Source organism: Ovis canadensis, chromosome 1 (assembly GCF_042477335.2).
Source record: "Ovis canadensis isolate MfBH-ARS-UI-01 breed Bighorn chromosome 1, ARS-UI_OviCan_v2, whole genome shotgun sequence".
NCBI classification, from domain to species: domain Eukaryota; kingdom Metazoa; phylum Chordata; class Mammalia; order Artiodactyla; family Bovidae; genus Ovis; species Ovis canadensis.
In genome coordinates, this window is record NC_091245.1 from 203,408,414 (window position 1) to 203,422,474 (window position 14,061).

Genomic DNA, 14,061 nt, shown 5'->3' on the forward strand with positions numbered 1-14,061 from the left:
AAGACCATCATTTTGCAACCATCATAGTAAAGACTGGTTCAGGCAAGTGATCGCTACATGTTAAATGTAGCAGGAAATTCTGATGCAGAGCAGAGTACTGGCATAGTACTAAAGTGTTCACTCATAGATTTCAAGGGAAAATGTAATTACACAGTGGTCTCATCAGACAACACCACATTTAGGTGCTCAAAATAAAAATTAGCTGAAGGGCAGATGGATATGGATGCCTCCTGATATGATGTTCTAAGAGGGACACAATGTCATTTGTGCAGTTTTCCAGCAAAGAGTACAGAAACTGAATTTACTCTTGAGAAAGCATCAGATAAACTCTAAAAAAAAAAAAAAAAATTAAAGGACTTAATTTTTTAAAAAAATGTCAGTGTCTTAAAAGGCAAAGGCTATGGAACTATTCCAGGTTGAGACTGAAGAGGCATGACAACTAGATGCAACTGGATTCTGTACTAGAAGAAAAATCATAAAAGACATCACTAGAGAAATTAACAAAACTGCAATGCAGCCAGATTAAAGTATGGTATCCATGTAAATGTATGAAGTTGATACCTATGTTCTGCTTACCTGAGATAATATTCTTATTCTTAGGAAATACACATTAAACTATTTTCTTAGTTCAGGCCACTACAACAAATATACCACAGACAGAATGCCTTAAACAACAGACATTTATTTCTCACAGCTCTGAAAGCTGGGAAGTCCAAGATCAAGAGTGCCAGTAAATTCAGTTCCCATGTGAGGGCCCACTTCCTGGCTTGCAGATGGTTGCCTTCTTCCTGTGTCCTCCTATAGCAGAGAGAGAGCAAGTTCTGGTATCTCTGTTTATGACACCAATCCCATCATGGAAGCCTCACCCTCAAGAACTTCCAAAAGAACTTCTTTATATCTTGAGGGCTTCAAGATCTGAATTTGGGGGAGAAGCATTCAGTCCATAACATTCTACCCTTGGATCTCCTAAAATCATGTCCTTCTCACATGCAAGTACATTTAATTCCACTTCAACATCTTCCAAAGTTTTAACTCATTCCAGCATCTATTCTAAAGGCTGAAGTCCAAAGTTTTATCTAAATATTATCTAAACCAGAAAAGAACCAAATGATTCAACCTGAAGTAAAACCTTCTCCTGCTGTGAACCTGTGAAACTGGAATAAATTATGTGCTTCCGAAAAACAGTGGTAGAACAGGCATAGGATAGAGTCTCATTCCAAAAGGGAGAAATTGGAATGAATAAAGAAATGACAGGTTCCAAGAAGGTCCAAGCCTAGCAAAGTAAATACCATTATAGCTTTAGGCTAGAGAATAATCCTCTTTGGTTTGATGCTATGCGTTATGGACATGGTGGGGTATCAGTCCCACCTGCATGGCTGTTCTGGGTAGGGGTCACTCTACCAAGGCCCTGGGCAGGTGCCATCTGACCTATTGAGGTCAAGACAATCCCCTCTCCCCTTTGGAACCAAGGAAAGCAACCCTGATGGTCTTTGAATCACCACTGGGATCCCTCGTCTTGAAGAATGGTATCTGTTTGCAGGCGAAAAGTTCTATAGTTTGGTCCCATAGAATCTAAACCTGCCAGCCTGCCTTCAGCTTGTCTTCTTTAGTTCAAGCTAGCAGTGTTTCCGCGAGGGTGGCTGATTAGGTCTGTGATTCACTCCCAAATTGACCTTTTAAATCAAATGCTTATTGGGCCATCCCCTTAGTGTTTTTGTCAAAACAAGCTTTCTCATGTTTTGCTATATACAGATAGGCTGGGAATTTTCCAAATCTTAAGTTCTGTTTCCTTTTTGCTAAATAATTCCTTTTTCAATTCATTTCTCTCCTCTCATATTTTAATAAAAGCAGTCATGAGGAATCAAGCCACTCCTCCAACACATTCCCTAAGACAATTTCTAAAACTTGCCTCAGTTAGATATCCAGTTTCTTCACTCACAAGTTCTACCTTCCACAAACATTAGTCAGTCAGTCAGTCAGTTCAGTCACTCAGTCGTGTCAGACTCTTTGTGACCCCATGAACCGCAGCATGCCAGGCCTCCCTGTCCATCACCAACTCCCGGAGTCCACTCAAACCCATGTCCATTGAGTCGGTGATGCCATCCAGCCATCTCATCCTCTGTCATCCCCTTCTCCTCCTGCCCCCAATCCCTCCCAGCATCAGAGTCTTTTCCAATGAGTCAACTCTTCGCATCAGGTGGCCAAAGTACTGGAGTTTCAGCTTCAGCATCATTCCTTCCAAAGAACACCCAGGACTGATCTCCTTTAGAATGAATTGGTTGGATCTCCTTGCAGTCCAAGGGACTCTCAACAGTCTTCAACACCATAGTTCAAAAGCATCAATTCTTCGGCGCTCAGCTTTCTTCATAGTCCAACTCTCACATCCATACATGACCACAGGAAAAACCACAGCCTTGACTAGACGGACCTTTGTCCTCATATAAACTAGTGTTTGGTGACCACACCTCATAGGGTTATCATGAAGATTAAATATAAGACAAATATGGCCCTTAGATAATGGAGGTATTTGTAAGTGGCACTACCTCATATCACAAGATAAGCGATCTGGAAATGCCCTGGGTGACATTCAGTCAGCGTATGTCCCACTGTGCATGGTTTTCTCTTTCCCAACCTGTACAAGTGTCTCTAAGGAAGCCACTGGGCCCAGCAGGGGCTCAGCTCAGTCTCACAAAACCTTTACACTTAGAGTCACAATTGAATTTATTTAAAGACTCACACTTAGCTATCTATAGCTTTCCTGTTAAATCTCATAATACCTGGCATATATTTGCCCGAATAGATCTACTGAAACTTCACAGTGTGACACCATTCTCTTATAAAAAGCCATCTTCTCAGTAAGGAACCACCTCTTTGTTTTCCGTGGCCTTGTCACAGGCCAGATGCACCTCTCTGCAGGTGAGGAGGCTGGGTGCTGAGCAAACAAACCCGGGCCCAGCTGCCATCCAGAGGAGCTCTCCCTCCGGGAAGAGAATGAGCTGCTCAGAGGCATGATTTACCATGCCCACAGCTCACAGCTACGCCCCCAGGAACCATGGGGTACCAGGTGCAGCTTGTGTGTGATGTGGAAACTCAGTTTGCTCAGAAGCGGACACGAAACAGCTGAGATAACCAACCTGGGCAAAAGGCAAAGCAGACTGACTGCCAGCTTCCCAGAAAAGCAAGATGAGAAAGGACAGAAGGGCATCAGTCACACGTCAGTATCAGAAGGAGCGAGGTCACGCAGCTACCAGTGACCGGTGCTAAAGGAACAGCCTGGATGTTTAGTGCCACTTACAGCAGGACAGGAAGTAGGGTCAGCGCGTTTGAGGAGGACGGGAAAGGCTTTTGTTAAGAGTGGATAGGGCTCCCTGGGAAGTCAGCCACCCCCTTCTCAGCCCTGGCAGATGGAGCGCAGCGATCCAGAAGTGCAGGACAAACACTGTACCTCAGAGGAAACCTAGGCATGGTCTGCAGCACGCCCTTTTTATCAGATTCTGACCACAGAGGAGTTGTCTTACAGCTCTTAGTTAGTTGTAGCAAACTACAGGCATGCTTATTCAACCCTGCCCAGTAGAATTTCAGTTAGATTCCCTCCTCTTCCTGTCTACCTCATGGGAAAAAAGAAAAAAAAATGAGGTGGTTTTTTTTTTTTCTTTCCTTTATTCAAATTTTGGTACTGTTTTGACTTTTTCTCTGAAGTGGTTATAACATGCGCCTGGTCCCCTCTTCATATGAATAAAATAGACACGATCTCTATGAGAGTCATGAGTTTACTTTTTCCTGAAAATTATCCTTTAACTTTTTCCCTTCTGCTAGGCACCTCTGAAACAACCCCAGGCTGGCTGGCATCCCTACTAGGAGCCAAGAAACCCACTAGCCTAGGAAATGAGAGGACACGGAGACTGCCCAGCAGACATGGGCAGGGCTCCCTCTGCGTTAGTGACCACAGCCACCCTTTTTTGAGCCCTCACTGCAGCACGCGGGCCTCCGAGTGACCTGCTCCACACTAAGCAGTCTCACTGGATCCTGCAAAGACCCTGAACGGTAACTATTTCCCCGTTACAAATAAGGGAACTGAGGCTCAGAAAGATAAAGCAACTTGCTCAAGTCACTCATGCAGGATGTGCTGAGGGAGAAATCGGATCAAGGTCTATCAAGGTAATTCTCAGGCAAACTTACCTTGGCTTTATTTATTTTCTTTTATTGAGGCATAGTTGATAAACAATATTATATACTGTGTCAATCACACCATAGCAACTATGTTTAAAGTTACTATGACATGGTGGCTATATTCCCTGCATTATACAATATCTCCCTGTAGCTTTTTATTTTGTACTTAGTACTTTCTACCTCTTAATCCCCTGTCCCACTTCCTTTTCCCCACTGGTACCCACTAGCTCTCCATATTATGAGTCTGTTTTCTTGTTGTTATATTCACTTGTTTTATTTTTTAGATCCCACATATAAGCGATATCATACAGCATTTGTCTTTCTCTGTGTGACTTATTTCACTTAGCATAATATCCTCCAAGTCCATCCACGTCGTTGCAAACGGCAAACTTTCATTCTTTTTTATGGCTGTGTAATATTCAATTGTGTATATACCACATCCTCTTAATTCATTTATTTGTCAGTGGACATCTAGGTTGCTTCCATGTCTTGGCAATTGTAAACCATGCTGCAGTGAACATTGGGGTGCATGGATCTTCTCACAGCATTGTTTTGGTTTTCTTTGCATGTATACCCAGGAGAGCAATTGCTAGAAATTAAAATGTCAGAATCTTTGAGGATTGAGGTTTAATTCATCACTAAACACCTAGAGGACTTCCCTGGTGGCTCAGCTGGTAAAGAATCCACCTGCAATGCAGGAGACCTGGGTTTGATACCTGGGTTGGGAAGATTCCCTGGAGAAAGGAATGGCTACCCACTCCAGTATTCTGGCCTAGAAAATTCCATGGACTGTATAGTCCATGAGGTTACAAAGAGTGGGACACGACTGAGCGACTTTCCAACACCTAGAAGAGATGCCCAAGAACAGGGTAGCCTTCCAAATCCAAGAGAATTTTCAGGCCTCCTCCATGCTTCCTCACATGCAGCTGCCTGCTAACCTGTGGGTCATACCACCTATGAGCAAACACAACTGAATTTCTCTCTGAATCCATGCTCCCAACCTCAAAGTGGTCAGCATGCCTAAAGATCCTGCTCCATTCCTCTGGTTTACTCCATCCTCATTGACAATTTCAAACCTTCTTGGCTCAGACCTCCTCTACTAAAACCTCTCTTCCCCTCACCTCCCTATAAAATGGCTCCTTTTCTCTGTATCCTAATTTTGCAGAGAAAACAGAAGCCCCTTCAGTCTTCCACTACAGAATGCCTCCAGCTACTCCCGCTCCCCAGTCCTTCTTCCTTTCTGACCTGCTCCTGCTGGGGTTAATCCTCCGCTAGGTTTTGGACCAACCACTCCTACCATTGACTTCATTGTCACCTCTTTTTAGTATATTCAATTTCTGGATCAACTTTTTTTTTTTCCTCATTGACTTAAATTTGTGTGTGTATGATAAAATATATGTAACATAAGAAGAAAAGCTGTGACCAACCTAGACAGCATATTAAAAAGAAGAGATATTACTTTGCCAACAAAGGTCCATATAGTTAAAGCTATGGTTTTTCTAGTAGTCATGTATGGATGTGAGAATTGGACCATAAAGAATGCTGAGTGCCAAAGAATTGATGCTTTTGAAATTTATTGTTGGAGAAGACTCGAGAGAAACTTGGACTGCAAGATCAAACCAGTCAATCCTAAAGGAAATCAACCCTGAATATTCGTTGGAAGAACTGATGCTAAAGCTGAGGTTCCAATAGTTGGCTACTGATGTGAAGAACTGATTCACTGGAAAAGACCCTGATGCTAGGAAAGATTGAAGACAGGAGGAGAAGGGGATGACAAAGGATGAGATGATTGGATGGTATCACCACTTGATGGGCATGTGTTTGAGCAAGCTCTGGAAGCTGGTGATGGACAGGGAAGCCTGGCATGCTGCAGTCCATGGAGTCACAAAAAGTTGGACATGACTGAATAACTGAACTGACTCTGATATACTCTTCTGAGCATTTTTGAGTGTACAGCTCAGTGGCGTTAAGTATATTCACACTGTTGTACAACCTGGGTTGTACCACCATCCATCTCTAGAATTTTTTCATCTTCCCAAACTGGAACTCTATATCCATTAAACAACAATTCCTCTTTCCTGCCAGGCCCTGGCAACCACCATTCTACTTCCTATCTCTATGAGTTTGACTACTCCAGGGACCACATGTATGTGGAAGCATACAGTATTTGTCCTTTTGTGACTGTCTTTCCACTGATTTTTAAACATGCTCAATTCTCTCTAATCTAAGACATGAAAAGAATAAAAATGAGCCCTGGAAGCCTCAACTCTCTCTACAACTATTGCTCTATTTCTCTCTGCCCTTCAGAACCAGGATTCTTGAAGGAACTCTCCATTTTTGCCATCCTCGACCTATCTCACTTCTCCTCATACTCCAGGCTGGCTTCTGGCTTTATCACTCTCCCTTCATCACCTAGCTATTGCTGAAGCCAACAGTGGCCTCCATTTTGCTAAGGAGAGAATGGTGCTTTTCAATCTTCATCTAAATTGGCCTTTAAGCAGAATCTAATGGCACTGACCTCTTTCTTACTGCTCTCATTGTCCAAAGCTCCTGCATGGACTTTTCTTCTCTTTACACTCTCTCCAATGCTCTCATTCGGTCCCACTGTTTGTTGCCACATAGAAAGAGATGATTTACAAACCCTCATCTGCACCCAAACCTTCCCACTGACCTCCAACCTCATGGGCTTCCCTGGTGGCTCAGAGGTTAAAAAAAGCGTCTGCCCACAATGCGGAAGAACCAGTTCGATCCCTGGGTTGGGAAGATCCCCTGGAGAAGGAAATGGCAACCCACTCCAGTATTCTTGCCTGGAGAATCCCATGGAGGAAGGAGCCTGGTGGGCTACAGTCCATGGGGTCGCAAAGAGTCGGACACGACTGAGCGACTTCATCTGTGTCTGTGTCTGACTTCTCTTCACAGATACATAAAAGGAAGCTCAGATCAAGCATATCCAGAAGATATATATATATATATATATATATATATATATTTATCTCTACCCCCATCTCTGACCAAGCCCTTCACAACCCAAAACATCTCCAATACTCTTTCCAGTCTCAGTGACTCTATCTGGCCAGTTACACAAGCCAGAAGCCCAGGTGCATCTGCGGCCTCCTCCCTTCGCCTCTCACACTCAGCCCCACAGAGAACCTGTCATCTGCACATATGGAACAGCTCTCAAATCCATCATTTCTCACAGTCACTTGCATGTCCACTCTGGTACAACTGCCAGCATTTCTAGTCCACACGATTGCAAGAGCCTCTTAAATGTGTTTCGCCAACCACTGGACCCACTGCATCTACTACAGTGATCACTGGACGCCAGGGATGTTTACCAAATGCAAGTGTGGGCATGCATCAAAGAAGACAAGTACCGTGGCCAAGCTCCTTCTTATCTTCAGCCTCATCCCCCTTTACATGTCCCCCACCCCACCCCCCAAGACTCTCACCTCTTCCTGGGCCGTGGTGCCCCTCGTCCCCTTCCACACAGGACCTTCCCCAGGCCACTGCCTCTTCCCACGCTTCTCACCATGACCCCTTACTCCTCCTGTACAGCAAAGACACCTCCTTGCTATTCCAGACTTTCCTATCTAGGGACAACTCCCCTTTCTCGGTTCTGGTGGCACTTTGACCCTTTTCTTTGTAGTTATCTGTTGTAACTTTACATTTGTCTGTATGACTACTGGACTGTATCTGCAAGTTACATGAGAGCAGGGCTGAGTCTGATTCCCTCACCAATGTACCCTCCACAGCCACTCAGTTCTGCACACGTAAATATCAGAGTAGATAACATTGACACATGAGTGCCAGCCACTGCGTGCTTTGTATGGATCTTCTCACTCCTTCGTCACAACCCTGTGGAGACACTATCATTCTCCCATCTTCAGAGAGGCAGGAGTAATGTATGCACGACTCTTTAGCTCGTAAAAGGCAGAGCTGGTTTCGATGGCAGACAGGCTACTTGCAGAGTCTCTGTACTGATGGCTGCACCCTACTCAGCACCACCCATGTTTGTGGAAGGATGTATTTCTGCACAGAAGAAGTTTTACCTGAGAGTTTACCAGACGAATGGTGGTTTTCGTGCCCACATCTTGTTGGAATTTGACCGTGGGTGCCCCATTAAACCTCAGGACTGCATCGTGATCATCTGGAAACCACAAGGAAACAACACATCAGCAGTGATGACGGCATGAACATCAGCGCTATGAGGAGAGAGGGAAGGTCTGGAGGGAGAGAGGGCAGAAGGAAGAGGAGGGCAAGGGAATAATGCTTTCCAATCTTTATGTCCTCATGGTACACAGGGGACAGTGACCATATTTGTTTGGCACAGTCAGGTCAGGTTCACAGACAGAGATCACCAGCTGTCTGCCTAGCCACTGCAAAGGCTAAAGAGGTCTGTACGTTGGTGTTCCTGAAACCCATTCAATGATGCACAGAGGCAACGTGGGCAGGGCCAGTGCATTCCCCAGTGAATCACTATTCCAGTTACCAAAGGAGCAAACCAGACATTCTTTTGGTATTACTTGTAGGTCATACTTCTATCCTTATCAGAAAATCAAAGATCTTACCATAAGCTTGGCTTAACCCACAAGGGCAGAGTATCCCCATGGCACTCTGAAAAGCTGGCTGGGCATAGCACACGACAGCTCCCTAAGTGTTCCCTTGAGGAATCCAAGCCCCTGGAGGGGTCACAAACCTGGGTGCTGGACAAGATGGAACGAGAAGTCATAGAGCTAAACTAAACCCCATATTTTCTTTTTTTTTTTTTAAAGCTGTTTGTAAGGAATAAAATCTTCAATCCAGCCAAGATCAAATAGACCATCTTTTTAAAAATCTGCTCACTCCCCAGCTCTCATTCTCTGTCCTTGTAGCTGTTCAAGCAGTGTTTGGAAGACTAGGAGAAGATTCTCTATCTGCAATGACCAATCTGATGCGGGAAGGAACTGATGACTTCTAAGATCCATTTTAACCTGGAGCCTCTGACCCTATGAGAGCTCCTTTCAAGCTTATGTGATCAAACAAGCTTCAGTGCACCACTGAAATCTGCACAGGATTTAGAGGTCAGTCCAAACCTCTGTTCAATTTCTTTCCATGAGGGAGTGATTTTGGATGATTCATGCACAAAGGTGGCATCAGGAGAAGGGTAGGAGTGGATTTTGGCTCAATATAAGAGGGTCTAAAGGAGAATATCCACAGAATTAAGGGATGAAAGCCTCCCTCTTTTTATATCCCTACACCCCAGCAATCTAGATATCTCATTCACAAAAACAACCCTATCCTCAATCATAGGGAAAAAAATTTTTTTCAAAATGGTTTAAAAGTTACATTGGCATATATATATATATATATATATATATATATACACACACACACACACACACACACACACAACCATGTGTAAAATAGATAGCTAGCTGTATAACACAGGGAATTCAGCCCAGTGCTCTATAACAATCTAGATGGGTGGGATGGGGGTTGGGGATGGGATGGAAGCACAAGAGGAAGGAGATATATGTATTTAAAAAGCTGATTCACGTTCTTTTACAGCAGAAACCAATACAGCATTGTAAAGCAATTATCCTCCAATTAAAACTAAATTTTTTACAAGTTACATAAAATGTTCATAGTCTAGACATTATCAGATAACAAGACAGGCACAGAGAACCACAAATGGAGCAGCAAGTTTATCTTTAGATAACTCAGATTGCAATCGGTTTTGCTGAAATTAACCACTGGTTTCAAAAGTGACCAGCAGTAGCCATGCTAGAAATGCTGATGCATTAGAAACTTCAGTCCACTTTCCCATTTCACAGGTGAATAAATGATTAATCTGAGAGTCCTGGTAGAAAAGAATGGCAAGCTCAAAGGCAGTCATTGAGAATCAAATAAAAGGATTATTTAGAGTTGTGGGTGGAGTTTAATGAGGTAGAAATCAAACAAGGAATGGGACATGCCCTGGGGTTGGATCCGGCAGGGAACCCCACCGCTACACTACAGGCAGCAGGAGGCCACCCGGCGGGAACCTCAGAGGGAATCATTGCACAGCCTCTCTTTCTTCCTCTCCTCTACCTCCAGGCCTGGAAGGAAAAGGAAGCAAGCAGGACTCAGAGAACCTGACAGGGACTGAAACTTTTAGTCAAGGAAGAGAAGCAGTCTGCACTCACTCTAAAAGGAGAGATGGGACGGGGAAGGGGTGGGGGGAGGAGACAGGTACTCCGCCTCACTGTCCTTAGTCTCAGATTTGTGCCAGTGCGTCCACTATCTGTATGCTCAGTCATTCAGTCGTGTCCAGGTCTCTGCAGCCTCTTGGACTATTATAGCCCATGAGGCTCCTCTGTCCATGGGATTTCCCAGTCAAGAATACTGGAGTGTGTTGTTGTGCTCTTCTCCAGGGGATCTTCCCAACCCAGGGACTGAACCCACATCTCTTGTATCTCCTGCATTGCAGGCAGATTCTTTACCACTAGCACTACCTGGGAAACCCGCCTCCACTGTCTAGTTCCAAGTGAAAGCCCAAAGGGCAAGAACGCCCAGGTGACACAGTCTACATTTCTACTTCCCAGGAAAGGGTGGAGGGTGGGTTTGGAGCGGCAGATAGAGAACATCCAGTACAGGAGGCTTGGGATAGGCGCCTGGCTGACCATGAGAAAGGAGAATGTTTTTGTTCCTTCAATAAATACTGACTAAGCACCTACTCTCTGCCTGGCACTGGAGACAAGGTTGTGAGCAAGAAATCAAGGTCCTTCCTTTCCCTTAGAGACCTTGAAATCCACTGTAAAGAGAAAGGCAATAAATAAGCACAACAACCTACATTCAAGATAACTACAGATTGTGGTCAGTACTGTGGCACAAAATAGTAACCTATAATGGAAAAGAATCTGAAAAAAATATACATATATATGGGAAGGGTCCAGGAAAGTAAATTCCAGCCAGAGGACACAGCAGTGTCAAGACCCTAAGGCGGGTAAGGACTTAACTGGGAACAAATGACTGAGGGAAAGAAAAAGATGCAGCGGAAGAGGCTGGAAGAAAGCAAATCATGCAGGCTGTGGTATGAAGGTATGAAGTTTGAATTTTATTCTACGATTAAAAAAAAATTCAAAGAAGAAAACTTTAAAACAGACCACTAAATTTAAGCTCAAAAAAAAAAGGGGGGGGATTAGATTCTTATTTGCCAAACTGTCCTTTGCTATTGCTATTGAAGACTAAAAAACTTTGAGTCTCAAATAGGTCTTCAGGAAATCACCAGGAGAAAGCCACAGCTACTGGGCTCCCAGCAAATAGGTCTTGAAGGAGGAAGGCTGTAGAAAACAAGGGGATCCACTTCTCTTTAACTTAGAATTAGAACACAGAAAAAGATGCAAATTAGAAAAGGAAGAAATACACCACAATATGCATGTGACATACTACATGCTCAGAAAATGCAACAGAATCAGTTTGTCAGTAAATTCATAAATACACCAAAATCTACTGTGTCCAGGTATAATAACTCCAAATAGCTAGAAATTATGGTGAAAGAAATTTTATCACTACTTGGACCAAATGTTTTTTTATATTTTCCAATGAGCTTAATGAAACATATAACCATGTATGGAAGACCATATTCTGATTCTGACTAGGAAAACTAGATATGACACAGATTGGGGCTGGCAAACTATGGCCCACAGTGCAAATCTGACCTGTCTCATCTTTGTAAATAAAGTTTTGTTGGAACATAACCAGATACATTCATTTATTATTGTCTGTGGTTGATTTTCAGACAGTAAATAATCTGCCTGCAATGTAGGAGACACGGGTTTGATCCCTGGGTCAGGAAGATTCCCTGGAGAAGGGAATGGCAACATACTCCCATATTCTTGCCTGGAGAATCCCATGGATGGAGGAGCCTGACCATCTACAGTCCATGGGGTCACAAAGAATCAGACTTGACTGAGCAAATGAGCATGCATGCACGCCCATGGTTGACTTTGCACTAAAATAGCAGTCATTTTAAGAGACACTGTATGTCTTCAAAACCAAAAATATTTGCTATCTGGCCCTTTATAGGGAAAGTTTGCTGAACCCTGATATAAACAATCATGCTGTCTGAGCTACTCAATATCCAAGGGTGTCTTCCCAGTCATCACTTTGCCCAGGAACTCCATCTGCCCAAAAATATACCCAAACTCTACCCACTTTTGCCTTCCATCATGTGGTATACCTGCTTCACTTCAGCCTTTCCTACTGGTCCTTCTGATTTTTTCTTTTTTTTTTTTTTTTGTTTGTCCCTGTTATTTCCTTGCCCTTCAAGTGTAAACTTTGCTTTAGGTTTTCTCATCGGTCTTCTTTTCTGGATTACAGCTATGACCTTGAAACAAATGACTCTTAATCTCCCACCCTTACACTTTCCTGGAAGCAAATATCCAACTGCATAGATACCCACAAACACTTCAGACTTAGAACGTCCAAAATGGAACCTGTCTTCCTCCAGAAGAATGCTCCCTGGTGATATAGCCTGCTCCCAGGCCAGAGACCCTGGCTTCTACCACTCACTCAAGGTCATGTCTAATTAGAACCAAGTTCTGTCTCTTCTACCTCACCACGCCTCTCAAGTCAAACCTTTTCTTCCCACCACCACTACCACTGCTCAACAGGCCTGGCACTTCTCACTGGATGTGGCAATAGTCCCTAAGAGCAGAGAGATTAGATTGCAATCCCCTGAAACAAGGAGACTCAGAGACATATGAAACCTCTCTGAAACACACATGATCCAAACACTTGCTTGCTCAAAACCTCTAGGTCTCTCCATGGCTTAAAGAACCAAATTCAAAGTCCTTATTATGACGGTCAACTTCCTCTAAGAACTGAACCCTGACTACCCTTCTGACCTCATTTCTCAGCCCTCTTCACCCTGTGAGACCCTATCTCCCAGCCAAACAGGGTTATTTGTGATGCTTAAACATGCTCTGCACTTTTTTTTTTCCATGCAGCCTTTGCTTCTTACTTTTGTCTCAGAATGTTCTTCTCTTCTCTTCTAGGAGAGAAAATCAGGAAGAATATGAAGTGATTATTTTAACCTGACAAGGGATTCATTCATTATTATAAAATTACAATCGCCATGGGGCACAAAAGAAGAGTTTAGGCTAAGTGTGGGGGCCTTGGAGTCAAACACCCCAGTTTCAAGTCCCTACTATCAACCAGCTGTGTAAGCTTTCTGAGTGTTAATACTTGGCTCATCAGTAAACAGGGACAATAACTGTACCTACCTTGTGGGATTACCAGGAGGATTAAAAAAGCAAGGTTTATTACTCACACAGCAAGTGCACCATACGTGTTACTATTAGTTATAATATTTGTTAAGTGTGCTACTGCTTGAAATGAATATTCAAACAAATCTAAGATACTTTACATGTGTATGTATCAAAAACAATTAAAAATTACTATGCCCTTTGTTGGCTGGTTTGTGGGACTGCCAGAGACACAACACATTGTTAACAGTTCCTCTGATAAACAGTTTTGTAATACACCAGAAAAAGAGCCCTAAAACATATGTCACTTTGGTCTTCTAGCCCCACTCCTGAGGGTATTTCCCCTTGGAGGACAGTAGTAGTCACTTACGAAGAAGGCAATGGCAACCCACTCCAGTACTCTTGCCTGGAAAATCCTGCAGTCCATGGGGTTGCTAGGAGTCGGACACAACTGAGTGACTTCACTTTCACTTTTCACTTTCATGCATTGGAGAAGGAAATGGCAACCCACTCCAGTGTTCTTGCCTGGAGAATCCCAGGGACGGGGGAAACTGGTGGGCTGCCATCTATGGGGTCGCACAGAGTTGGACACAACTGAAGCGACTTAGCAGCAGCAGCAGCAGCAATAGTCACTTAAGTTATCTTCACAAAAAAACTCATTAGC

The 14,061-nt window shown here is 43.6% G+C and overlaps 1 protein-coding gene across 4 annotated transcripts in view; it reads right to left on the bottom strand.

Moving 5' to 3' along the window:
- Positions 1 to 14,061, bottom strand: part of ST6GAL1 (ST6 beta-galactoside alpha-2,6-sialyltransferase 1) — a 141,625-nt gene that overhangs the window by 15,494 nt on the left and 112,070 nt on the right. For all 4 annotated transcript variants that reach the window (XM_069558277.1, XM_069558297.1, XM_069558286.1 and 1 more), the window contains one exon: positions 8,220 to 8,317. In XM_069558277.1, coding sequence (XP_069414378.1) covers positions 8,220 to 8,317 — 98 coding nt within the window. The remainder of the gene's footprint in view (positions 1 to 8,219; positions 8,318 to 14,061) is intronic.